This window comes from Brachyhypopomus gauderio, unplaced genomic scaffold (genome assembly GCF_052324685.1).
Source record: "Brachyhypopomus gauderio isolate BG-103 unplaced genomic scaffold, BGAUD_0.2 sc128, whole genome shotgun sequence".
Classification (NCBI taxonomy): domain Eukaryota; kingdom Metazoa; phylum Chordata; class Actinopteri; order Gymnotiformes; family Hypopomidae; genus Brachyhypopomus; species Brachyhypopomus gauderio.
In genome coordinates this window covers 85410-112500 of record NW_027506949.1, presented here as the reverse complement: position 1 = coordinate 112500, position 27091 = coordinate 85410, and the positions used below count along the sequence as shown (strand labels likewise).

Here is a 27091-nt window from a genome sequence, read left to right as displayed (position 1 = left end):
TGGTTGTTTATTTTCAAAACGCCCAATCTTAACGTCTTCACGTTCTTTCATGTTTCGTCCTGGAATTACAAGAGGCTCGTATTTGTTAATGTAATTACAAGAGAACTGTTCAGTCAGACAGATATTTGTTGTAAAACGAAGTAGTTACAATTTCAAGTACTTTAGCCTAAATTCCAGCACTTTTCAAACCTGATACACAAAGCAACATAAAAATTGGTCAGGTAAATGTTCATTCCCCTGTATTTGAGGGGTGTTTTTTCTATACTACTAGGCCTACATATCGTTTCGGACCACACTGCAAAGAATGTGACATGGCAAGATTAAACGCTTCCGTCGTTCGCGGAGGTTTACGCGAGGTGTGCGGAGTCGCGCTACGGTCACTCGTGAAAGTATAAACCTAGATTGAATCTATTGTTGAATAAACCTGCAAAATATTTGGAATTATTCTGGATTCATTACACAGTAAAAAAAAAAACTAATTAACGTGCTGCTGTTCAGAGAGACACTACATCTCTGTATTTTAATCTTAATTTATCGTGGTTCCAACAATGTTATCGCACATCGTAATTCTAGTCCATATCGTGCACCCCTAGTGTGTGGTGTCACGCTAGCTGCCTCTGTGTGGACGTCCCTCTGTCTCCTATTCATTGTTTGCATTTCTTTATGCATTTAGAAAAATTCTCATGTAGTTAAACATTTACAGCTTGTAAATGTCCATCCATCTGAGGTTATGAAGTAACCCATAAACACACAGACACAAACACACTACCACACACACACACAGACACAAACACACTACCACACAAACACACACACTACCACAGAGACACACATTAGCAAACGAACACACATCTTTGGCCATTTGAGCAATGCAGCTAAATACCTAAAAATGCCTAAAAACAAACTCAAACTCTAACCCTATCATTAGTCTCAATAACTGTAACACATCAGTAACTAGTAACACTAGTCTCAGTAACTTTAACCTTTTATTTAGACTCAGTAAACAAAACAAATCAAGTGAAGACTGCAATTTGTGCTTTTGCTTTTTGACAGAAGAATCAGCAAAATGCCAACATGAGATGTTTTTCTATCACTGAGGACAATAGTCTCTCTCTCTCTCTCACACACACACACACACACACACACACACACACACATACACACACACACACACACACACACACACACCCCGAGCCAGGCTCTGGAAGCAGACATTGTTCTCGAATATTCTAAAGGTTCATTATGTGTTTCCAGAGGCTGTTGATTCAAAATGCAGCTGCTAGAATTCTCACTAGGAGCAAATGAAGAAACATCATCCCCCATTCTTAAGGTCTTACACTGGCTACCAGGACACTACAGGATAGACTTCAAGCTGTTATTACTGGTCTATAAACCACTTAATGGTGTATCTATCTGATATGCTGCAAAGCTATGAGTCAGGGGGGAATCTTAGGACACTAGGAACTAATCACTTTTGCCCAAGGTAAGAACTAAGCAGGGAGAGTCAGCATTTAGCTGTTTCTAAATGGAACCAGCTGTAGGGTGTACCTTAGAGTCTGTAGGTACACTAAGGAGGGCGTACCGTAGAGTCTGTAGGTACACTAAGGAGGACGTACCATAGAGTCTGTAGGTACACTAAGGAGGGCGTATCTTATGGCGCATTTCCACACGGGCCTGCTTGGCGCGGTACGGTCGCGTTGTGTTTCCATTACAATGGTGGACCACCACAATGTGGGTGGAGTCGCTGTTGGCGCGCGGGTTGTAGTGTCGTGACATCATTTGTATGCGTCCACAACACCGTACAACAATGGACGAGATGGCGATAGCGGAGGAGTCGCTCTCCTGTGACGCAACCTGTGACGACACTCCCTGGCCAATCAGTGTCATGCTGTTCTTACACGTCACAGAAGTTTTCCGCTTTGGAACGGTTAGAACCTCGAGCGAGTAGGTACGAAAAAAGTACCTGAAGGTATCGGCAAACTTGTACCTGGTACTAATGGAAACACTGACAAACCGTCGCGAATCGAACCGTACCGCGCCAAGCAGGCCCGTGTGGAAATGCGCCATTAGAGTCTGTAGGTACACTAAGGAGGGCGTATCTTAGAGTCTAGGGACACTAAGGAGGGCGTACCTTAGAGTCTGTAGGCCAGCTACTGTAGTGTGCAGTCCCAGGCACAGTGGTTGTAGGCCAGAGGGTTTGTGTGGTGGCCTGTTCAAACCCCACCGTGATGCTGGTAGAGATGCGGTCAGCACTGCTCTGCTTGGTAAACACCTCCCCCTCCAGCACCCAGACTCCACTACCAGATCAGTGTCACTGCTCTGTTGAGTCTAATGAGATTAGTGGCCATCCTGTGGTCTAGTCTTAATATCTGCAAGGACTTTTAAAAAATGCAACAGGATTTGTTTGTGCTTAGCTGTCATGGCTGCTGGTGTTACTGGGGTCCAGTCACATGTGCGGAGGAGGACACATACCCTGTGGTCCTACCCACACACGTCACATACTCACTTTACCCTCGACATCTACACTAGGGTTGTCCCGATCCGATATTTGGATCGGATCGGCCGCCGATATTAGCAAAAAATGCGTATCGGGATCGGATCGGCAGGCACAAGAAAATGCCGATCCAGACTCCCGATCCAGTTTTTTGTAAGTCCGATCCGGGTTTTCCAGCGCACCCATTTAGATAATCCATTCCAGTTTTTGCTGTGGTTTTGCCAGTGAGAGTGAAATCCGGTCCGCATTTTCCAGCACACCTTCAGCACACGAGCATAGCGTCTCCCCAATTTAGCTTCGCGGCATCTCCTAACCATTAGGACCGCTGTGTAAATTTGAAGTTATCGGTAAAAATGTCAGTTGTGTGGGATTATTTTACCTTAAAGGATGACAAAGATGAAAAGGTAGAGTGCAACATATGCCACAGTAAATTCAAGCGTGGTGGTAAAGCTGTAAGAACTTTTAATACAACCAATCTAATCAAGCATTTAGCGAAATACCACCATAAACAACATGACGAGTTTCTAAAGAAAACCGAAGACAAAAAGAAAGGTCCTACACAACTAACACTGGCAGAAATGTTTGAATTGAAGGGAGTGTATAGATGGGGATGGAGCAGCAAAGTGTGGAGTAGAAGGCATTTTGCTTTTAATTAGTTTACAATATGTGCACGGATTTTTTTAAGCTTTGGTTTACACTTGTTCAAGAGCACTGATGGATGTTAATGTTAATAGACTGTTAATAGACTATTTTCCACTCAGGTTGTGTGTTTTGCTTTTTTAATATAATTTACAATATTATTTGCACTTGTGGCTTTTTAATCCTTGGTTTACTGATGCTATTTCTGTTTGTTATTTAATATTGTCACGTAGGGCAACGCCCCCTCTCGTAGCTGCCACTCTGGGTTCCCTTATGTCCGTGTTCCCTGCCTGTTCATCCCGCCCAGCTCGTTTGTCTTCGTGATTCCTCGTGTGTTACCACGCCCCTGTATAATCGTTCACACCTGTCCCTCGTTTTCTGTCCCATGTATATAAGCCCCTGAGTCTCCCTTGTCCCTTGTCGAGTATTTTGATTCTTTGTTTGATTGGTTTGACTAGTTCTTGTTCAGCGTCGTACCCGACCGTTTTTGTGTTCCTGTCTTTTGATTCCTCGCCTGTTACTTGTGTTCCCCTGTGTTGTGATGCCCGTGTTTGCATGTTTTTCGGACTGCCCTCCTGTGATCGACCCTGCCTGGCTTTCTGACGATGAGTATGGTATTCCCCTTAATAAATCTCGCTCTTCTCAGCGATTGTGTCCGTCTCCTCGCTCCGTGGCGCGAGCCACGTTACATAATACTCGACCCCTCAAGGACACAGCGAGAGAGCGAGACTCTGGTGAGTTCAAACACTGTGAATGGATGTCGGCTGGTTTAATCCAGTTCGACTCTCCGGTATTTCAGTGCGAACAAACCAGAGACAGGAATACCCCTGGCGCTGCGGGTACAAGGAAGTCTCGTCGCCGACCAAAGAAAGCGCAGTCTCTTTCTACTGGCTTTCGCGACGAGACTCCATCTGAGCGCTGTGTGTCTGCCCGGTTTTGCGAACACGACAGGGAAAAACCTCCTGTAGTGCGAGCAGCGGGCAGACGGTCTGAGCGCACAGACAAGTTTTCGCTTAACCCTCGGTTGACTCTCTCTGACCACCGTGAGCTCCCGGCGCCTCAAGGGAGGCGGAGCCGCAGCAGAGAGAGCAACCGAGGAGCTTGTGTGTCTGTGTGTTCTGCCAGGCTCACCCAGGACCCTGAGGAGGAGGACCCACCGCCTCTGATCCTGCCGGCTACTCCACATGACAACCCCAAGTATTTTTTGGGGGGGAGTACGAGCCACGTCAGTATGGCGGTCCCGCCCCCCGATGACGTCAGTATAGCGGTCCCGCCCCCCGATGACGTCAGTATGGCGGTCCCGCCCCCCGATGACGTCAGTATGGCGGTCCCGCCCCCCGAGGACGTCAGCCCGGTGGTTCCGCCCCCTGAGGACGTCAGCCCGGTGGTTCCGCCCCCTGAGGACGTCAGCCCGGTGGTTCCGCCCCCTGAGGACGTCAGCCCGGTGGTTCCGCCCCCCGAGGGTGTCTCATCCACGCCGGTTCCTGTCCCCGCGACCCTGGAGGGGTCGTCCACGCCGGTTCCTGTCCCCGCTGCCCGTCAGCAGTCCACGCCGGTTCCTGTCCCCGCGACCCTGGAGAGGTCGTCCACGCCGGTTCCTGTCCCCGCGACCCTGGAGAGGTCGTCCACGCCGGTTCCTGTCCCCGCGACCCTGGAGAGGTCGTCCACGCCGGTTCCTGTCCCCGCGACCCTGGAGGGGTCGTCCACGCCAGTTCCTGTCCCCGCTGCCCGTCAGCAGTCCACGCCGGTTCCTGTCCCCGCGACCCTGGAGAGGTCGTCCATGCCGGTTCCTGTCCCCGCGACCCTGGAGAGGTCGTCCACGCCGGTTCCTGTCCCCGCGACCCTGGAGAGGTCGTCCACGCCGGCTCCCGTTCCCGCTGCCCGCCAGCGGACCCTGCCTGTCCCCGCTGCCCGCCAGCGGACCCTGCCTGTCCCCGCTGCCCGCCAGCGGACCCTGCCTGTCCCCGCTGCCCGCCAGCGGACCCTGCCTGTCCCCGCTGCCTGTCTGCCGGCTCCTGTTCCCGCTGCCTGTCTGCCGGCTCCTGTTCCCGCTGCCTGCCGCCCGGCCGCACATGTCGCCCCAGAGACTGTGCTGCCCCCTGTTGGGCATGGACTTGGTGTTCCCCCTGCTCCGCCCTGTGCCTCCTATGTTCCGTTGCCCGTGTTCCCCTTGCTCCCTGGTCCCTTCCCTGGTTTTGTTTTGGTCCCTGTCCCCGTGGTTGTGTCTGTCAAGGTCTGTGTTCCTTTTCCCGTGTCTGTTTCCTGTGGTGTCGTCTCTGTCCCCGTCCCCATGTCTGTTCCCCAAGTTGTCACCCACCTTGTGCCTGTGCCCGTCTCTGTTGTTCATGCTGCCTTTGCCTCCGTGTTCTCCTCTGCCCTGTCCCCTGGCCCGACTCCCGTGTCTGTGTCCAGTCCTGCTCCTGTGCCTCGCCCTGGCCCTGTCCTGCCCCCCTGCGTCCCGTGTCATGCCGTGTCCCGGCCCAGCTCCTGGCCAGTCTCCATGTCCCCTGTCTTTGTCCCTGCCATGCCCCAGGTCCCATGTCCTGTTCTGCCCGGTCCTGTCCCTCTAGTCTGTCCTGTGTCTTCTGTTCCTGTCCCTCGCCGTGTGCCGTAGTTCCCTGTCCTGTCCTAGTCGGTGTCCCTGTCCTGTCTGCCCTTGCGTGCCCCGGAGTGGCACGCTTTGAGGGGGGGTTATGTCACGTAGGGCAACGCCCCCTCTCGTAGCTGCCACTCTGGGTTCCCTTATGTCCGTGTTCCCTGCCTGTTCATCCCGCCCAGCTCGTTTGTCTTCGTGATTCCTCGTGTGTTACCACGCCCCTGTATAATCGTTCACACCTGTCCCTCGTTTTCTGTCCCATGTATATAAGCCCCTGAGTCTCCCTTGTCCCTTGTCGAGTATTTTGATTCTTTGTTTGATTGGTTTGACTAGTTCTTGTTCAGCGTCGTACCCGACCGTTTTTGTGTTCCTGTCTTTTGATTCCTCGCCTGTTACTCGTGTTCCCCTGTGTTGTGATGCCCGTGTTTGCATGTTTTTCGGACTGCCCTCCTGTGATCGACCCTGCCTGGCTTTCTGACGATGAGTATGGTATTCCCCTTAATAAATCTCGCTCTTCTCAGCGATTGTGTCCGTCTCCTCGCTCCGTGGCGCGAGCCACGTTACAAATATTTTGTCTATTTTGAGTTTATTAATTGCTAAATAAACAGGTCAGTTTCTCCTTACCAACCACTGTGTATTATTCAAACACACCTAATTCAGCTGGCTACTTGTCATCAAGAATAAAACGCTTTTCAACATGAGTTTGACAACAAAGTAAGTTGGCTAAATAACTTTAAACTTTAATACATGCTCGAATAGGCCGGTATCGGTATCGGCCGATATCGGTATCGGATCGGAAGTGCAAATAAATATCGGTATCGGAAGTTCAAAAAGCTGGATCGGGACATCCCTACCCATGTTATACTACCACATATCGTTTCGGAGAACACTGCAAAGAATGTGACGCGCCAAGTATAAACGCCTCTGTCGTTCGCAGAGTCACGCACTCAGTCTGATCACCATCTCCCAAACATAATCACACATTTACCATGAGCCTGCTCTTCTTCTTCATTTACCCATCAATATGACTAATGCAACTATTATTATCATAGGATAGGGCTTAATTAATTAATATATAAGTAAATATATCTGATGAATATTGATAAGATTCTTGTTTATAACATATGTAATTAACTAAGTAAATTAGTTTACCACAATTTGGGTTAAAATGTAAAGGTTTGTATGCAACATAGAAAACCCGGATCGGACTTACAAAAAACTGGATCGGGAGTCTGGATCGGCATTTTCTTGTGCCTGCCGATCCGATCCCGATACGCATTTTTTGCTAATATCGGCGGCCGATCCGATCCAAATATCGGATCGGGACAACCCTAAACATGGGTTAAAGTTCTCCGTCACTACGACGGATTTCCGTCATTTGGTTTTTTTGGGGGAAAAATCCGTCAAATCATAATAAACCACACACGCTGTGCGTTTTGAGGAAATATGCTCCTCTCACTGGATCGTCAACGCTTGATGGATGATGGCGGTGTCATTTGATTGACTTGAGGGTCATCACGCCTTCAGATTTTCGGACTTTACGTATAGAAGTGACCTCCCTCCTGCCTGGCTGGATTATACTTTCGTGAGTGACCGTAGCGCGCGACTCCGCACAAGAGTGCTGGAATTTAGGCTTCGTTTCACAACAAATATCTGTCTGGCTGAACAGTTCTCCTGTATTACGTTAACAAATATGAGCCTCTTGTAATTCCAGGACGAAACATGAGAGAACGTGAAGATGTTAAGATTGGGCATTTTGAAAATAAACAACCATTAAATAATGTGATAAAAAGCTAATTATTTCGAACCATTTCGAGTATATGTATAAATAGTATATGTATAAATATTTAACTTAATTAAGTTTAACATGCTGGGAAATATTGAAATGGACCTTGAAAGTGACGTACAAGTGCTTGAATTCCACCTTGTAAAGGTGTGTGAACCCTGCAAACATGACTTTGTTCATTGCGCTGAGGGGGGGCGTGTGAAGTTACAAAATGAGAGAGGTGCACGACCTCGCCAATCGACAGCGTGCGAGGCCCTCGTGCACGGGTGGAGCCACCGCGATTACGTAATTTTCGCCACGCAGACCATCACACCACTCGCAACGCATCAAGTATAAACCAGGCTTAAGGAGGGCGTACCTTAGAGTCTGTAGGTACACTAAGGAGGGCATACATTAGGGTCTGTAGGTACACTAAGGAGGGCGTACATTAGAGTCTGTAGGTACACTAAGGAGGGTGTACCTCAGAGTCTGTAGGTACACTAAGGAGAGTGTACCTTGTCTGTAGGTACACTAAGGAGGGCGTACCTTAGAGTCTGTAGGTACATGAAGGAGGGTGTACCTTTGAGTCTGTAGGTAAACTAAGGAGGGCGTACCGTAGAGTCTGTAGGATCAGACTGACATTATATGCACCAGGAATACAAGGAGGTTACACAATTTATAGAATATCAAGGCATTAAAAACAGGAACGACATACTGGTCAGAATAATCACTATTAGAAACTAAATAAACTTGACTCAGACCCACACTACACCAATATCAGACCTGACCCAGACCCCCAGTACCCCAGTACACCAATATCAGACCTGACCCAGACCCCCAGTACCCCAGTACACCAATATGAGACCTGACCCAGACTCCCAGTTCATCAATATGAGACCTGACTCAGACCCCCAGTACATCAATCAGACCTCACTCAGACCCCCAGTACACCAATATCAGACCTGACTCAGAATCCCAGTACACCAATATCAGACCTTACTCAGAACCCCAGAACACCAATATCAGACCTGACTCAGACCCCAGTACACAAATATCAGGCCTGACTCAGACCCCCAGTACACCAATGTAATGGGAGTAATGATTCTGAGCTCCAGTATGTGCACCACTCTGTTGATATGGATGATACAGGACATCATTACACTTTCTTCTGCTCTTTTACAACTACACCTCCTGCTACAAGTACCAAAGTCCCAAGCAAATACATCCAACCCTGCCACACACACGCATGCCCCCACCACGTGCATGCAGACACACACGTGCATGCCCCCCACATACACGTGCATGTACACACACACACAGCCTGTGCCATGACGTGGTCCTTTGCAACTCCATGGTTTCCCATCTAAAGGTACGTGAAGCTGTGTGTGGTCCTGGCAGCCCAGTCATCTCTCTCTTATGTAACTGCAGGAGGATACGGCCATTTCCTCTCAGAAAAGCAGCTCGGCCCTCAGCACTCTCCCCATCCTACACACACACATGCATGCACACGCACACACACGCACACACACACACACACACACACACTCTCCCCAATACTCTACAGCTTGTACAGAGTGAGGTCCAAAGCCCCCCACCTCCACACACACACACACACACACACACACACACACACACACACACACTCCCAAATAATCTACAGCTTGTACAGAGTGAGGTCCTAAGCCCCCGACCTCCACACACACTCTCTCACACACACACAAACACACACGCACACACACACAAACACAGACACACTCCTACCTGCAAGCACTTTTTTCACTGAATGCTGTATCTCACATTCTTCATGTTGTATCTACAGATAACAGCTTGCACTGAAACAATGTCTCTCGAAAAACATGTTTTAAAAATACATGAACATTTTTTTCTCCTAGTACTTATGTGTAGTGTCTCTGTGTATATTCTGTCTGACAGGGTTGTGGGTTAATGGTGTCCTTAGACTCTGGCCTAATGTACTAGTGTAAGGACTGCTTCCATGGAGACAACTAAACACTTTTTAGGTCGCTGAAGATGAAAAAAACTCCAGATAAGAGCTTCATGCTGTAAATGTAGATATGAATGGCAGTAAAGAAATAACACACACACACACACACACACACACACACACACACACACACACACACACACACAAATTAAAAGGTACTGCAGCAGCAAGTAGCTGTAAATAGCTGGACTGGTGTTTGCAAAGTGATGTTTAAGGTCTTGATGGGATGCTATTTAGAGTAAGCTGGTGGACACTCATACACTTCACAATGCAAACCTGAAGTCATTTCTGGGCCTTCGCGTTCTACAGGACACAGGACAGGGAGGAGTCCTACAGGACACAGGACAGGGAGGAGTCCTACAGGACACAGGACAGGGTCCTGCAGCTGCATTTGAGCACACAGTCTGATAAAGGTACATTTTACCACAGGAAAGCATGCAGGTGGATGAAATATTTAATCTGCGCACAACAAATGAAATCACTGATGAGTTTATGTGTGTGTGTGTGTGTGTGTATGTGTGTGTGTGAGCGCGAGTAGTGCCACCTAGCCCACTAAACAAACTGCTAGCGGTTGCCAGGCAACATGGAGGGTCGACTCTTTGGTGTGCCACTTGTGTTGTTGAGTCTTTGGCACATGTCAGGTGACAGGAAGCAGCAGTGACGCAGACTCTCTAGCGCCCCCATCGCTTGGCAGCTACGGTCAGCTCAGCTCCGTCAGTGCCGAGCACCGCCCCACACCTGCCCCTCTCCCCCCTGCCCTGCACCAGGCGTCTGAGGTGAACAGGTGTGTGTCAGGTGGATGGGGCGATGGATAGAAGGAGCAGAAGAAGAGAGGATAGAGGGAGGGGTGGATGGACGAGTGTAGATGAGGAGAGAAACACAGCGGAGGAGGGAGTGGAGGTTTAGAGGCACTCACCTTGGGCTGGCTCTCCACCACCTCCACCACCTGGTTACGGTTCACCAGGCCCTTGACCAGGGACTCCATGTGCGAGTTGTACTTCATGAAGACCACGTAGGTGGCATAGGCCAACAGGAGGCCGATGCTCTCAAAGTAGCTGATGTAGTTGTCCAGGAAGAAGATGATGAGCATGACCAGGTCCAGGATGTAGAAGGAGACGTCTCGGAAGAGCGGCCACCACGTCAGGTTGAGGATCTCCTTGGAGAACACGGCGCACATGCCGATCACGAACAGGATGTTGAACACAGCCGAACCCACGATGGTGCCGATGCCCACGTTGCTGTGGGAGATGAACACGCCAATCACGGAGGTGAAGAGCTCAGGGGCGGAGCCTCCGGCGGCCATGAAGGTGGCGCCGGCTACGTCGTCGGAGATGGCCAGCTTCTCGATGATGACGGTGAGGGCGGGGACGAAGAACTCATCGCAGACCATGGCGAGCGCGATGAACATGTAGAGCATGCCGATCATGTGCAGCACCACCGCGCCCTGCCGCCTCTCCTCCAACGAGAAAAGATCCTCGGGATACTCCCCCTGGCTCTCATTGGCCTCCGCCGCTGACAGCAGAGTCCTGTGAGGGGCGGGGCCCTGTGGCCCCTCCCACTGGGAGGCAGAACCCCATGAGAAGAAGGCACGGAGAGAGAAGGGAAGGGAGCTCACTGCCAGGATGCCGAGGAGGAGAGTGAGCACCCTCGTCGGCTGCAGCTTTCTCCGGGCGCACCGGGTCCGTTGGCATTCCTGCACCCGGTGGTCCGAGTCCGAGCGGCACCCCAGACCCATAGCGGATGGCTCAGCTAGACACGGTGTCACAGTGGCGCCAGGTGGGGGTTTTCACACACGAGACATGCTGCTTCGCAGGAAATCAGCCAAACCCAGATGTTCCTCAATGCACCAGTGGTTTTCTCATAGTAGCCTGGATGATAACAGTAACATGGGGGTTACTGACTCTACAACACATGTGCTGTCAGCTCAGTACGCACACGCACACATATATATTTAAACGTGTGTGTGTGTGTGTGTGTGTGTGTGTGTGTGTGTGTGTGTGTGTGTGTGTGTGTGTGTGTGTGTGAGGGAGAGAGAGAGAGAAGCAAGGGAGCCTCGGCCTGCTGAGGCCCATGGGAAAGTCTCTCGTGCTGTCTGCTCTCGTGCTCGGCCGTGTCTGCACGCTCAAGGTCACTACGACGTTTTAACCGCCGCCTTCCCGGACCGGGGAGACCGAACACGTCCGACACCGCGAACGTAAACGCGTCAGATTGAGCTCTGCGCACGATAAGCGACTATCTCAGAGCTCGCACGCCGTTTGTGTACGTGTGTGCGCAAGACTCGCAGGTGCAGGAGAGCCGTGCAGGTTGGGCAGACAGGTGTGACAGCATCCGTGTTTCCAGGGGCGCAGACGCGCGTCACCTCCTCCGTGTTACTGTAGAAACTGCTCGCTCTATTATTAGGATTTACATTAGGATCACCGTGTCCGCGGAACAGAAATGAAATTAGCATCTTTATCAGAGACACCGCACAGGATGCTCAGAATCAGCTGCCGTACCGCAGCTTACCGTCCGATAAAAACTTAATCGTGTGTGGCTAAAGGCGGATATATCTGCATCTACATCTGTGCTCCTCTTAATTAACGGCACTCTTCCATGTCAGTTCATCCTAAATATCTCCAAGTCATATAAAAATACAGCTTCTCCATTTTCTAAAAATCGGAGGCTAAGACCGTCGAAGGGTAAAGTCCAAAATCAACCTGCACAACAAAATATGCGCAATCAGAGCAGACCGAGCAGGTCCGCCCAACTCCTGGAGTTTATTTGCGATGCATCTTTTCAAACACGATAAATAAATACGAATTCACCCAAACGCACCAGACTGCGAGCTGCAACTTTAGGAAAAGACTGAACAAAACGGGTCATTAATTTAATCGAGATCGGATGTCTCCGACAGCGGTCCTGTGATGGGATGACAGGCTCGGGTACTGATGATTTCAACATTTTCACGTTAAAACCGCCTGTCAGTTCTACAGAATTAAACCGGTCGACGCTGCTTTGCCTAAGCGGCCCATGTTGTTTTAGGATCTGTGCATTTAGTCAACCGGTCAGTTTGACGGAATACTTCAGACAGGTTCCCCACGCCAGTTTAATTATAGGCACACACGCACACAAATAACCTGCCTAGAAATATCTACGATTTGTGATGTTATTTATCTAGTCTGTGTTCCCGACAACATGGTTGTCACACCTGAATCGAAACAGCGCAGGGAATCAGTCAGAACACGAGCAGTGAGGATGTTTCAAGGTGCCCATGTCCTTTTAGACGGACATTAAACCCACCCGAATATTCGTCTCCGTGTTGCATCTCCGAAGCGCATTTATGGGTCACGGTGTGGATGTGAGGATGAACAACCTGACAATCTGAGAATGCACATATCGAGTCACCAACCATTGAATGACAACCCACCAGAACCGTGTCAAAAGAGCAGAATCAATCCGAACTGGGGCATTTCGGCGCTAATAAGTACTTCTCTACTCACATTTAGTGGAGGCAGCGCGAGCGAAGGCGCGAGCGGCAGCGGCAGGTTGAGCGCTCGTGCGTGTCCTACCTCGTGCCCTCTTGCACTCGTTCGAGTGCGATTGTGACGTGGACGGTGACGCGGGGAAGGGCGGGGCTCCGTCTAACGTCCATCCCGCTCCTGCCGTCCACATTTCGGAAAAGTCTACGGTGACACTTCCGTGTCACGAAACGACATTTTTTACGATTTTTAATGACCTTAAACAGGCGCTTCTCAGATCCACTTAATGATATAAAGGTCCAATTAAGCGCAGCTGCTCGCGCTGCGTGCACGTGTGGCGTGAATAATAACGTTACCTTTGCGGCAAGAACGGCGTTTTTTCTATAAAACATGTTCATAATGTGATTGAGAAAGCTCTCAATACCCTCCGAAATGATAAAACAGCGTCTTCTGATTTGGACCCTAGGTTTTTAATTGTATATATATTTTTAAAACTTGTTTTAAGCTGAGCTTAAATGTCATTTACTTCAATAGCCTACACACTTTGTGGTCTCTATTTTGGCCAACGTTGACTGTGTTATTCGTAAATACGTCAAACAGTATATTGTGTATATTTAGTATTTCAAGACACACCAAAAAAAGTCTTCACTACACCCTGGAGTGAACATTTTAAAATGTCTTAACTAAGGTCTTAACCATAGATCGAAACCATACTTATTCTGACAAAGACATTTGAGATCCTGATCTCAATACACAATACTTGAGGATAATACCTACTATTATTATAAATATAAACATAAAAAAACACTTTTGAGGATTTGTTTTTCTAGCGATTGAGTATTCCAAGTTAATGTTTTAAAAAAGATCATGTTGTGTTGCTGTAGAATTCAAATGCTAGAGTCTCCTGTGGAACAGTCTCCCAGTGCAACTACAGGTCCAGCTCTTCTGTTAGCACTGATTCTCCTGTCAGGTCTCAATGTTCTCTCTCTCCTCCCTCTCCCTTCTCCCTCTCCTTTCCTCTCTCTCTCTCTCTCTCTCTCTCTCTCTCTCTCTCTCTCTCTCCTCTCTGTAATGAACTGATCTCTTGAGATAGGAGTGGGAAACTTGTTTTTTGAGTGGAGTGGGACAGATTGTCTGCTGTGTAAATGGTGTTTTTGGGCAAGTAAAGTAAAAGCTAAAGTTTATGTGCAAACAGCAAAACAAATCATGGATGTCAGTTTGTGCCCTCCACACCGGCTGCTCTCACAGGGTTCACTAGGAATGATTAACTACCTCCCCTAGCATTTTACATGCATAGACACACACCCACATCTCCATCACTGTCACAATCACACACACTTTTAGATGGCACAGATGCATGCGTCAACACCCATGCTTCTCTCAGACACGCACACACACACACACACACACACACACACACACACACACACACACACACACACACACACACACACACACACACACACACAGATACACACCCACTCTGTCTTTCTGGCGCTCTGATTGATAGACACATTGATGAGGCAGATAAGAACTGCATGAGTCAGGAGGAGGGGGGTTTTAAGCCACATGACATTTGCTAGACCATCAGCACTTGCTCTGTGTTCCACTACGAGTGAGAGTGTGTGATGATTCAGATGGTTCATTCTGATGCCGAATAAATCACCTGCATCTGGTACATTTCTGTGTGTGTGTGTGTGTGTGAGTGTTTGTGTGTGTGTCGGTGTGTGTTTGGAATTCAAGCAGCTGTGTCCCTCTAGTGCTTAAGTTGGGAGCTGTGGGGCACTCATAAAAATGGATGAATCACACATGCAGCCACTTTGATTCAACTCAAATTAATTCAACTGCAAACTCAAATTCAACAATTCAAACTCAAATTCAAAATGAATGACTATCTCCCCCATCCCCACCACACACATCTACCTCCCCTGGAAGCTAAATCCAACTTGTGTGTTTCTCGCAGCACAATGCATTGGTCAGCGCTGGGTCAGGGAAAGAGTGACAGAAGTGTTCAGTTCTGGGAAAGGCAGACACAGAAGCCCATGAAGCCACCCACACAAATAACTCAAACACACCCTATGGTGCGAATTTCACAACTGCACATAATCACAAATAAATAACTCAAACACACCCTATAAACCCACAACATGATTTCCAGTCTCTTCAAGCACGCACACACACACACACACACACACACACACACACACACACACACACACACACATACAAACTATATATAAATCACAGAATTTGCTACAGGCTTTTGGGTTAATGATGTTCCTGTAGTGATCAGTGTGAGACAGAGAAAACAGCATGAATATGTTTATAAAAGCAAATCACTGATTAGCAAATTAGCACATGGGCTAAGGGTTAACAGCAGACGAACAGCAACAGAGTAACCACTGGCACACACAGAGCAGCCATGAGCAGATTTAGCCAAGACTACAGCTGTCTGTGGATCACAAGAGACCCTGGAGGACAGCGCAGTGATGGGAAACAGAAGACCAGAGAGTAGCGAAGACAGACACTGGGACTGCTAGATTGGGACTGCTACAGACAGTCACTGGGTCCGTTACAGACAGTGCAGCTGAATGACTTTCTTATCCATAGACACTTTCGCTGATACCTAAATCTTTAGAGCCATTGTCCAAAATGTAATAAACTGTCATCACAAAATTTGTGAAAAAATGTAACATAGTTTATTATTAACACTGCTAGTAGAAACATACAGTGTGTTTTAATATGAATAGCCAGAAGAGGTCACTAATGAGTCAGCTGTCAAAAGTATAATCAGGTGTTTCGCTAAGCTGTATACATCCTATAGGATGTCACATCACAAGTCAAAAGTCTAGAATAGCAGCTTTAGGACTACAGCTTAGAAATATGGATCCAGTCTGCAAAACATCAAGAAAACATATACAGTCCCAATCAGACACCTCCCTGGCGGTACTGCACGTTGGGAAAGTACCTACCTTTATTTATCAGCATCGAAGACACAAATGATCACAGACTCAATTTGCTGAAATGCAGAACACACTGGAACTGGAACACACAGTGCTGCTCAGAATATCTGTCCCTATACCTGCATGTACACATCCTTTATGTATATTATGTAAGACATTTTTAAAACTTAAGACTTGTCCTCACTTCTGGAATTGTAAAATGTTCAAGAAGCAGAAGCATTTCAGAATCGTCCCAGAAGCAGGGGTGACTGGTACGGTGGACAGGAAGGCCGGAGAAGACAAGTCCACTCACCTTGCAGGTATTGGCACTGCCATTCAGAGCTGTGTCCCTCAAACTCTTAAGACTAAATGTTATGTTATGTTATGTGAAGAAAATAAAGACAGGGTATGTTAAATTAAAATAGCATCTTTTGCTTGTCAGTCAGTGGGTGATGCTCCATGAAAATGTAAAATGTTGTATTCTACTAGAAGAAAAACCTTTGATGTTTGGCATGTTACATGTTACCAACCTCTAATAAAAATAATATTAAATTCAAATATATTCTAATGTTCTCTTTACTGTATGACATTGGCACTAATAGTTGCCTGGAAGATATACTCTGCTTTAAACAGCAGAGGGCGGTGTTGGCTAACATTTATTCTAGATAGACTGTAGAATGTGGAGCTAGATGCTTTTTACAAATGCTTTTATTTTTTATTTTTTTAAAATATGTAAGTACATGTCACAGCCTGAGAGACAGTGGGAAACAACCCCCCCCCCTTCAGCTTCAGAATGTGAATGTAAATAATTGAAATGATAACTTTCCCTAAATGTTATCATACTTTATCTTATTTTATTATTGTTATTTGTTCTTTGTCAATGTTATTGTCATTGTTAACATTGCTGTAATGCTTTGGCAACACTGTACCCTATACAGTCATGCTAATAAAGCTATATTGAATTGAATTGAAAATTGCTTTTTACAGAGAGAGAGAGACAGACAGAGACAGAGAGACATATAGAGAGAATGACTCCTCTCCTCTTCCAGTGGAGGTCCAGTCTTGACATATTTGGTCTTATTTAGATGTATGATTTAGATTCCCCAGCAAACTCTCACGTCTCCGTATCCAGCAATTTCAGCTGTCCAATGTACAACTAGGACGTTGCATGAGAACATCTACAGGAGGAGCCCGCGCCCGTCACGCGCCCGTCCGACCCCGCTGCGAAAGCGCCTCCATATGCAGAAACAAGCGCTTTAATTTCTCCCGCGAGACCAGTGATGCCCAGACAGATGTACAGACTGCGACCTGGAGTTCAACGGAAAAGAAATTAGCATGTGGTCCATAATAATGTGGCTTGGCCTAAATGGAAAATTAGTTTTCTTTTTTTTTTATATTTGGAGGTGTCTAACACGTGTGTAATTATTTGTGTATAAATCACACGTCAGCCCGTGTCGGGACCGCGGAGAATCTGTCATTAGGAAGTTGCGTGGCGGAACTTGGTCCAGTGTGCCAGACAGCGTACGGATCTCTTACTCCAGGAGAACCCGCAACACTCGTTTCCTCCGGTAGTCGTTTCTGGAATAGGCTGCGTCAAGATGCAGTTAGGGAGCCGTGGGGAAGAAAAGCTGGGATTGCAAGTGCGAAGCAGGTTCCATCAGTTATTAAACACATCTTATTTAATCTGAAAGGAACGGCAGCGCGAATTTCTCCAGCAACGTATCGTATCCATCTAATCTGATCTACACCAACATCAAAGCTCTTTCGACTGGTGCCAACCGGACATGCAGGGTAACTGTTTCTTCACCCTCCCCACGGAAAAATTATGAAACCGTTCACAGTTTCGCACAGCTAAAATAAGACATTAACATAACTACATAGTATCAACATGCAGGTACAAGTTCGTAGTTGTCTCATTGGACAGTTTTTGTAAGAATATTTTTAAAAACATTTTTTAAAGTCTGGTTTGAGGCTCGCTAAATTGAAAACCAAAACTAAAACACCAGAAATCACAGACTCGCTGGCATGTCATTCTAATGTCAACCACCAGGGGAGCCATCCATCATAAACTGGCCACCATGCCCCACCCATTTTGCTTCTGTCCCAACCCACACCGCCCCTCCCACTCTGCCTTGCCCACTTTGCCCCACCCACGTTGCTTCTGCCCCGCCCACTCTGCCACGCCCACTCCGCTTTGGCATTGCTTACACTCCTTGTGTTTCAATGATCCACTGAAGTGACTGCAATAGAAGAACAAGGTCATGGCTGTGTGTGTGGAGAGAGAGCAGATGGTTGTTGTGCTTTAATAAGGCGTAGAGTAGTGCAACATACACACGCACACACACACGCACGCACGCACGCACGCACACACACACACAGAGTAATAACTTGAGAGGAAGCTTCAGACACTGGCAGTAAGTCAGGATAGTGAGTGCAGCTGTTGCTCTCACTATAAGTACAGGGGTGTTGGAGTGGGGAGAGCTCAGACCTGTCTCTCCTCAGACCCGTCTCTCCTCAAACCTGTCTCTCCACAGACCCGTCTCTCCTCAGACGCGTCTCTCCACTGACCCGTCTCTCCTCAGACGCGCCTCTCCACTGACCCGTCTCTCTAAGACCTGTCTCTACTAAGACCTGTCTCTCCACAGACCCGTCTCTCCACAGACCCGTCTCTCCACAGACCCATCTCTCCTCAGACCCGTCTCTCCACAGACCCGTCTCTCCACAGACCCGTCTCTCCACAGACCCATCTCTCCTCAGACCCGTCTCTCCACAGACCCGTCTCTCCACAGACCCGTCTCTCCACAGACCCGTCTCTTCTCAGATCCGTCTCTCCTTAGACCTGTCTCTCCTCAGATCCGTCTCTCCACAGACCCGTCTCTCCACAGACCTGTCTCTCCACAGACCCGTCTCTCCTCTCCTCAGACCCGTCTCTCCACAGACCCGTCTCTCCACAGACCTGTCTCTCCACAGACCCGTCTCTTTTCTCCTCAGACCCGTCTCTCCACAGACCTGTCTCTCTCCAGACCCATCTCTCTTCAGACCCGTCTTTCCCCAGACCCATCTCTCAGACCTGTCTCTCCCCAGACCCGTCTCTCTTCAGACCCGTCTCTCCTCAGACCTGTCTCTCCTCAGACCTGTCTCTCCCCAGACCCGTCTCTCCTCAAACCCGTCTCTCCACAGACCTCAGACTCAGACCCTTCAGGGAAATCTGAATCGTGGAGCCCCAGCCAGTTCAGTGCATGTCCAGCAGTCTCTTTCACCAGCTCATTACTGCAGGCATCTGTCCTCTGTCTCGTTGTCCTCTGTCTCACTCGGCTGTCTCTCTCCCTCCTCTGTGCTGTCTCTCTCCGCTCCTGTAGAGCCTTATCACCTCACTGTCTTCCTTCCCATCTCCAACATGACCTTCACTGCTGAGCTGGTAATTCTGTTAGTGGTTGAGTAAAACACATCTTCCTCTCTCTCTTCCTCTCTCTTCCTCTCTTTCTCTTTCTCTCTGTCTTTCTGTGTATCAGTGGTATGATCGGATCTGAAAAGCTAACATGCTTTATGAGCTTTGAAGGAGAAGGTAAACCATCTTTGACCTGGAACTGCAGGGACAGCACAGTGGATGCTGGTACCGTCACAGTCCAACGGCCCCTGCTGCTTATTGAAATGGGCATGTTTGTTAGCGAGCAGCACTGTCAAAGCTGTAGAGCCCTGAACACCAGAGATCTACAGCAGTCGGAGCGCATGGCCCAGTTCTGTAGAGGCAGGAAGGGTGAATTAAATGAGGAGTGTTTAGCTTGAACTCCGGAAGGATTCATTATGGCTTGGAGTTAAAACTCTGTGATTAGAGGTTTAAATCTGGATCATAAATGGGGCAGTGGCTCAGAGAGTCTAACGTTTTTACACACACACACACATACACACACACACACACACACACACACAAACAGTCTAGGTAGTATTACAATACTTTCATAGAGGATACTGACATAACCAAAAAAAAAAACACAGATCTTTCCGGAAGAATGCACTAGAAAATCCGTTAAAAACACTACCACAAATATTACCTTGTAATTTCATATTATCTGTTGATAAAAGAGCCAATTTTGGAGTCTTTAAGACTCTTTAAGAGTGTCAATGTATGAGACAAACTGGATCCATTTACAAAATTGCGAATGATAATACAATTAAATGTAACCTGATCAACTTCATTCCACCTTAACCTTGTTAAGATGTCGATTTACAAAATGTGAGGTTTAGCAAAAGATTTTATCTTTTAGCAGAAAGCATTAGAATTCTAATTTGATTTATCGTTACGTAGTATTTGTCACGTAGGCCTATTTTTAAAATCATGTGCTCACACATGCCGGTACGCTGGTATGGGCCGAGAGCGGGCGTTTTGTCTTTTATTCAGATCACGCTACTTGGCTCGCCATTGTGACGGCAGTTTATGTCTTTGCCAACTCACACCTCAAAAATCACCAGCATTAATGCCGCTTATAGTCTGAACGCCTTCACAACCCTTTCTGTGCTGGAAGCTGTTGTCTTGCTTTAGGCCCGAGCTCCTGATAGCCATGTTGCGTCTGCTAACAGTTTTAATAACATTTAACATGAAATTAATCATTTACAAGCACTCTGCAACCTTAATCAGACGGAACAGGCATCCCAAAATATTTCCAAATAATTTTTGTAAAAAAAGGCAAACTTTCATAAGTTCTGATTAAAATTTGTTTCGTTATGTCTCATTAGTGGGAAAAATTTATTTTCATGCTCTGAAGAGGCTAAGGTTAATGTTTAATTCGTGACTCAGCACACAACACCAACCCAAAGTACGGCTGACAGAAGGCTAGCCAGTCACCCTGAACGTGCACAAGAACACACTTATGCTGGCAAGCCTCAGGATACGCGCGCTTACACGTGCAAACACGTGCAAACGTGTGCGTGGGGGCACACGCCAACAAAGATAGCATCATCCGGGACCTATGAGCTCTAATAATTATTACATAAATTCTTATTTATGCTTCGTGCTCTTCGGAAAAAGCTGCACTTGGTCACGAGGATTTTGCGCCCTTTTTATTTCGTACAGCTTATGCAGAGTTCACATAAAAATAAATACATCTATAAACGTACATCTTCCACCGCAGTAGTATCACTAACAGACTCTGTTCATCTGTTTATTTGCCTGAAGTCACTGTCTGAACTTCAACTCCTACACCAAGCAGACCAGAGCCAATCAAAACGCATTAAAATGAAGTATGGTCTAGCGTGTTTTCTGATGTAGTGAAATATGCAGTTCTGTTCAGTGTAACTGGACTGAACATATAAACTGCATTTGTAGACAAAGCAACAGTGTGTCTTCATTCTCTATTACCACCACCCTCTATTGATAGATATTGCCACTATCTAAGAGAACTTGGAGCAAGCATGTGTTTGCCTCCAGTTCATTGCAGTCAAAACTCTGAAGGATGTTAAGGAAATATCTAGATCAATATTCTCCAGTACTGTATACAGATTTCTAGAAAGAGCTCCACAAGATCGTGTGAATGTCTCCAGAGCTCTAGAAAACATTTATCTCTAAAGGTCAATAATGATCATCTTCAGTGTCTTACAAAGTACTCCCTCTAGAAAGACTTCTTCCATGACAAGCACAGGATCTTGTGGAAAGCTCTCCTGAAGTCCTGGTTGAAGATGGTGTAGATGACGGGGTTGAGCGAGCTGTTGCAGTATCCAATCCAGAAGAAGAACTTGAAGAGCACGTCCGGGATCTGGCAGGCCTGCCTGCAGACGGCGTACATGCTGTAGCTGAAGAAGAAGGGGAACCAGCAGACCACGAAGACGCCCATCACCACGGCCAGCACGAAGGTGAAGCGTTTCTCGCGCACCTGCGACGCCCGCCTCTTCACGCTGCTGCTGCTGCTCTTACGCCGCCCGCTCCTTCTCGTCCGTGAGGAGAACAGGTCCCTGGTCCTGCTGCCCGCGCGTGACGTGCGCCTGGAGGGTTCCGCCGCCCCCTGCTCCGGCCCCTCGGCCGGGCTCCTGCTCGGGGTGTGCTCCCTCGGCCTCCGCCCCGGGACCTCCGACGAGGAGACGCCCTCCGGGTCCACCGCGCTCTGGTCGGCCGGTTCGGACCGGTGGACGCTGCCGCAGTGTCCGTTCTCGCGCTCCCCGCTCAGCCTGCACACCGACGTGGCCTTGGTGACCCCGTTCTCCGTCTGCGTGGGCGCGTCCAGACTGTGCTTCTTCTCCGACATGGTCCTGGTCCTGGATTTGGCCACCTGGTAAATCCGGATGTAGACGAGGATCATGATGACGCAGGGAGCGAAGAAAGAGGCCATGCTGGAGGAGAGGATGTACCAGGTCTCATCGTTAAGCTCGCACTGTGGCTGCGGGGAAGCGTCCGTCTGACTGTCTATGGAGAGGAGAGGAGGTGAGGATATCACAGCCGATATCAGCCACACCAGAACTATAACTACCTTTACCCTGCGGGGGGTTCGTTTCAGATTATACTCTACGGCCTGCGTCACAGACCAGTACCTGTCCAGACTAATTGCGCACAGGTGAACTATGGAGGAGGTGCAGAAGAGCACGTCCAGCGCCAGGTAGATGCCGCACCACGCGCTGCCAAACAGCCAGTAACCCATCAGCTCGTTCGCGAGCGAGAACGGCATAACCAGCGTGGCCACGAGAATGTCCGCCGTGGCCAAAGAAACTAGGAAGAGGTTCTGGGGCGCTTTTAAAGCTCTGCTGGTTAAAACGGCAATAACGACCAGAACATTTCCGATTATTGTGAACAGTATTAAAAAGCTCACGAGCGCTGCGAGACCCGCTACTGTAGACAAGGAATACTCATGTTCCCAGGAGGAGTTGGGAGTTACGAGCGTGTCAATCCCGCTGTCATTCAGCCCGTCCATCCCGAGCGCCGTTTATTTCTTATTTTTATCGATACATTCCATTTTAAAGCGTAGAAATCCGTTGGTATAAAGTTTAAATTCCAAAGATCCTCTCCGCCATTCTTGTTTAAAATCAACATGCGCATTCAACTCGCACCGTTAATAGAGATGAGCCGACAGCAACAGAGACATGGTAAATGTATAAAGGATTTAAATAGTGACGGACAGATCTCGCCAAGGCACCTTTATTGCAGAAAAGCTGCGGTGGTTCGCTCTCCTCCGCGACGCACTGGCTGTGGTCGGCGCGCAGCATCGCCGGTACCCAAGCGCTTGTGCGCGCATCCACCTCCTCACGTCTCCGCCCCCCAACTCTGATGAAGTGTAGTGATTATCCACGGAAAGATTGAAAAGGAGAAAAAAACGGAGCTGCCTTGAAACCCGTCTACCGAACTTTAACGCATACGTTCTTGCATGATTTGTTATTGAGGTCTAAAGCTAGAGATCAGGACATTATTGAGCTTCTGTGGGAGTTAAACGCTCAGCTTAATAAAATAAAATAAAAGCGCACCGTCTTCCGCTGCTGGAGAGATAGGGAACAGATTTACACCGCATCCACTCAGGAAAGATGGATCCGTGTTTTAAATATTTGAAAAAAAAACGAGGCACTTTGAGCCTGCTGAAAGAGCCGTTGGGTTTAATTTATTGTTCTTTAATTGCATATATTATTATTACTGTTGTTATGATTTAAAATTAATTTGGTGTACTACTAGAATATAAACGAGCGTGCACAGTAATCTCTATACGCGATTATGTGGATGAGCTGGACATTGTTGACGGTTGGGGACCTTTATATGGTTTTAAAAGAAGTCACAAAACATGCCCGTTGGTGACTTTCCTAGTACGCATTCATTTCCCATGTTCACTTTACGGAGAGCCTTTGTACATAAGTTCCTTTGTACCTCAAACGAGCAAAACCACACTCCCACTCGTGGATAAACGTCTAAGATACTTTGTGTGTGTTTGGACTACAATAGGAGCTCATTACTGATTTTGACATTCCCCAAATCTCTCTGGTTCGCACAAGGTGAACCAGACCTACAATGTCTTAGTGTGTGTGTGTGTGTGTGTGTGTGTGTGTGTGTGTGTGTGTGTGTGTGTGTGTGTGTCCCACAACAGGGGTTGTAATATAATGACAAGAAGGCACCTCGAGGCCACCTGTGGGGAATGTGGAGCGCGTGATCAGGTCTGGACCAGATCACTCGCCTAGAGTAGCTGCTCTGAACACCGAGATCTTCTTACGTGAAGGCGGTCTATGGTTTAGAAATACATGGAACATACAATTATAAAAAGCCTGTTTTGACAAAAAGAATGCGCAGGCAGTCATGCCCCTGAGACGCCCACGGCTCTAAGACTCGTTGCAATTTTTCAGCAAAAGCTTTCAGAAAATGCAACCAAGGCCAGAGTTGCAGGCACGCGCGGTTCTTAGGCGGTGCAGAAAAGTACGTTAATTGACAATGTGCATCGCTGTCCCCTAGTGGTGTGAGTGTTGTGCAGTGTGCAGCATGTTTGCAGGTCGGATTAGCAGCTGTGTGATGTGTGTGCGTTTTAGGTTGAGATAGCCTGCACCTTTGGGCCTGATTGACCTGGTTATGCACGTGGGCGTGCACGTGGGTTTTCAGGAGAATATGCACACGTGCACACACCCACATACATATACAAGCCCCACATCAAATATCAAAGTCAGTGAACCTCAAATAAACCTGACACAAACTGCCAGGGACAGACGTAACTCACTACTCACTGATTTAATGTAATAATTTGTCTTGACAGTGATTAGAAGATTTACATTAGTTGACTAAACAGCAAAATGATGTGTACGTAGTCAGTACGAGCCCCCCCCCCCCCACACACACACACACACACACACACACACACAATGCCAAAGTCTCATGAGCTGGGTCTGTTTCTCCGACTCTAGTGCTCAGATCTAAACATTAAACCGAAAAGGTATTATTATTAAAATGTCAGCTTTTCTGTGCAGTGACTTCCCTGTAAATACGGGCCACTGTTAAAAGCGGCAGAGAGAGCTGCATCCTTTCATTATGGTTCATTAGTCTACTTACACTCTGACACTTCATGCTCATTGTATCAATGCATTTTTAATTTGTTAAGCTGCAACCAATTTACATGCCAGGCAATTTGTTATGCTATTCGAGAAAAGACAAAAGAATTAGGGTGTGTGTGTGTGTGTGTTGGTGGGTGCGTGTTTGTGTGTGTGTGTGTGTGTGTGTGTGTGGTTGTATGTTCACTAATGCTGGTTTCTGCTCAGTCGACTTACTATTGTGAAAAATGTCATCATACTCTTGGATCTGCTGAAATGATTTGCACACATTAATGAATCTTCCATTTCTGAGAAGTCTCCCCATCTCTTCAACCTGAAAATAACATAACACACACACACACACACACACACACACACACACACACACACACACACACACACACACACACACACACACACAATGGTGACTGGCTCCAGTGTTAGTGATGTCCTCCCTCTGTGGAGGAAGAGCAGATAAATTAGTGCTTAATTGCAATTGCGTCACAGATTACCCTCTGTAGATAAACATTTTATTTAAAGGCTTTTAATGGCTCGGAGGTGTCTAAGAAATGCACAGATGTCGTGGAAGACAGCAAGCTGTTCTCGCAGCACACAAGACCTCAAGTGAACTCTTCACACGCCACGTTAACAGTGCTGGCCTTGCTGGTGAAGATGAAGGAGGAAAAGATGAAGCATCATCAGTACTATGGCCTTATCCTGAAAGTATGCAAGAAATCAAGAAATCTAACCTTTCAGTGGAATGACATTATCCCGGTAATAGGATGAAAAAAATGTTCCACTGGAGTCATTTATGGTCCGGATGAGACGGAAATAACCCTTTCTGCTAATAAACACCAGGGCAGAGGCTGCATGGAGTCAAGGTCGATCAAGAATGGACTGATGGGAGACTCGAGATGCCGTGGGGACGCTCTCCTTCCACAGGACCTGAGACTACTACTACCAAATATTTTACACCAGCGTGTGGGTGCCCTTGCCAGGAGACCAAGACTGCATCTCGATCAGGTCTTCCTGCAGGACTATAATTCAGAGAATACCTATAAATCCACACATAAATGGCTCCCCAGAATCAAGCATTTGTTATCTGACATAAACCCTATCAAAGGCCAAACCTCTGTTGTGAGTCAAGATTTCAAAAGTGTGGACAAGAATTTTTTTATTTTTCTTAAAAACAGGCAAAGTAGGCACCATAGACGCTTCCTTATAAAGAGCTTTTGCTTTGGATAGTTCTACCTCTCAGAAAGACCTTGCTCTTTTGGTCAAGAGTCAGTTTATGCTGATCAGTAATGGCGTTTTCTCCTTGTTCGTCTTTACAGAGTGCTGCCAGTCTTTCTGGAGGGCAGCAAGTAAGATATGTGATGATACATGAGGTAGAATTTCCAATATGGGTCTTCACTCAAGTGTGGTTTCTAAGTGCTTCTCACTCATACACACAGACTGTGATTTAAAGCCAGGAATCAGGGGGCTCTGAGCTGAAGAGTCACTAATGGATGTGGTTGGTCTAATTGACAAAAAAATGGTTTTGGATGAGAGTTATGTATAACACACACACACACACACACACACACACACACACACACACACACACACACACACATACACACACACACACCTGAGATCTGAGAGCAGAGGCTCCTGTGTTGGTTCAGTGTGTAATACTTTTTCTCTCATCAGTGTCTGAACTGAGTATGAGATCATTTTTAATATTGCTATATACACACACCTAAGGCCACCTGAGAAACAACTGAATTTCTAATACGATTTATTAGAGTAGAACAGTACATATATAAACATATAAATAAATACTAATACAAACATGAAAGCAGACAAAAACATGGAAAACCAGTGTGTGTTTCCATATGTTTTCCAAAATGTTATTATATTTTGGCAAGAAAAAACACGCAGAATTTGTTCCCAAATCTCTCAAGGTTTGACTTCAAACCTTACAACCTACAGCTTGACAAAACGCCCTCATCAGAACACAGCCCCGCCCTCATCAGAACACAGCCCCGCCCTCAACAGAACACAGCCCCGCCCTCATCAGAACACAGCCCCGCCCTCAACAGAACACAGCCCTGCCCTCAACAGAACACAGCCCCGCCCTCAACAGAACACAGCCCCGCCCTCAACAGAACACAGCCCCATCCTCATCAGAACACAGCCCCGCCCTCAACAGAACACAGCCCCGCCCTCAGTAGAAC

The 27091-nt window shown here is 47.5% G+C and overlaps 3 protein-coding genes across 9 annotated transcripts in view; 1 reads left to right on the top strand and 2 right to left on the bottom strand.

Annotated features, from left to right (window-relative positions):
• Positions 1–13114, bottom strand: part of LOC143498978 (sodium/potassium/calcium exchanger 2-like) — a 43688-nt gene extending 30574 nt beyond the window's left edge. For 6 of the 7 annotated variants that reach the window (XM_076993891.1, XM_076993894.1, XM_076993896.1 and 3 more), the window contains exons 1-2: positions 12976–13114; positions 10413–11364 (exon numbers count right to left, since the gene is read on the bottom strand). In XM_076993891.1, coding sequence (XP_076850006.1) covers positions 10413–11231 — 819 coding nt within the window. In that variant the 5' untranslated portion in view covers positions 11232–11364; positions 12976–13114. Of the gene's footprint in view, positions 1–10412; positions 11365–12775; positions 12857–12975 lie in introns of all 7 variants that reach the window. The other variant, XM_076993892.1, reaches the window with a different exon arrangement.
• On the top strand, positions 4425–10311 carry LOC143498977 (uncharacterized). Its single transcript, XM_076993890.1, has 3 exons — positions 4425–4906; positions 4946–5234; positions 10138–10311. The coding sequence occupies exons 1-3, from the start codon at positions 4425–4427 to the stop codon at positions 10309–10311; spliced, it is 945 nt and encodes a 314-aa protein (XP_076850005.1).
• Positions 13115–20093: 6979 nt separating the features above from the next.
• LOC143498983 (alpha-2 adrenergic receptor-like) lies at positions 20094–24039 on the bottom strand. Its single transcript, XM_076993903.1, has one exon. The coding sequence runs from the start codon at positions 22790–22792 to the stop codon at positions 21503–21505; it is 1290 nt and encodes a 429-aa protein (XP_076850018.1). The 5' UTR covers positions 22793–24039; the 3' UTR covers positions 20094–21502.
• Between the last annotated feature and the right edge of the window lie 3052 nt (positions 24040–27091).

Excerpts from the sequence above, each read along its gene's own strand:
- LOC143498977 (XM_076993890.1), top strand. The coding sequence starts at position 4,425 with ATGGCGGTCCCGCCCCCCGATGACGTCAGTATGGCGGTCCCGCCCCCC. Across the intron at positions 4,907-4,945 it reads GTCCCCGCGACCCTGGAGAG|GTCGTCCACGCCGGTTCCTG; the intron begins GTCGTCCATGCC and ends GACCCTGGAGAG. Across the intron at positions 5,235-10,137 it reads CAGAGACTGTGCTGCCCCCT|GTGACAGGAAGCAGCAGTGA; the intron begins GTTGGGCATGGA and ends GGCACATGTCAG.
- LOC143498983 (XM_076993903.1), bottom strand. The coding sequence starts at position 22,792 with ATGGACGGGCTGAATGACAGCGGGATTGACACGCTCGTAACTCCCAAC.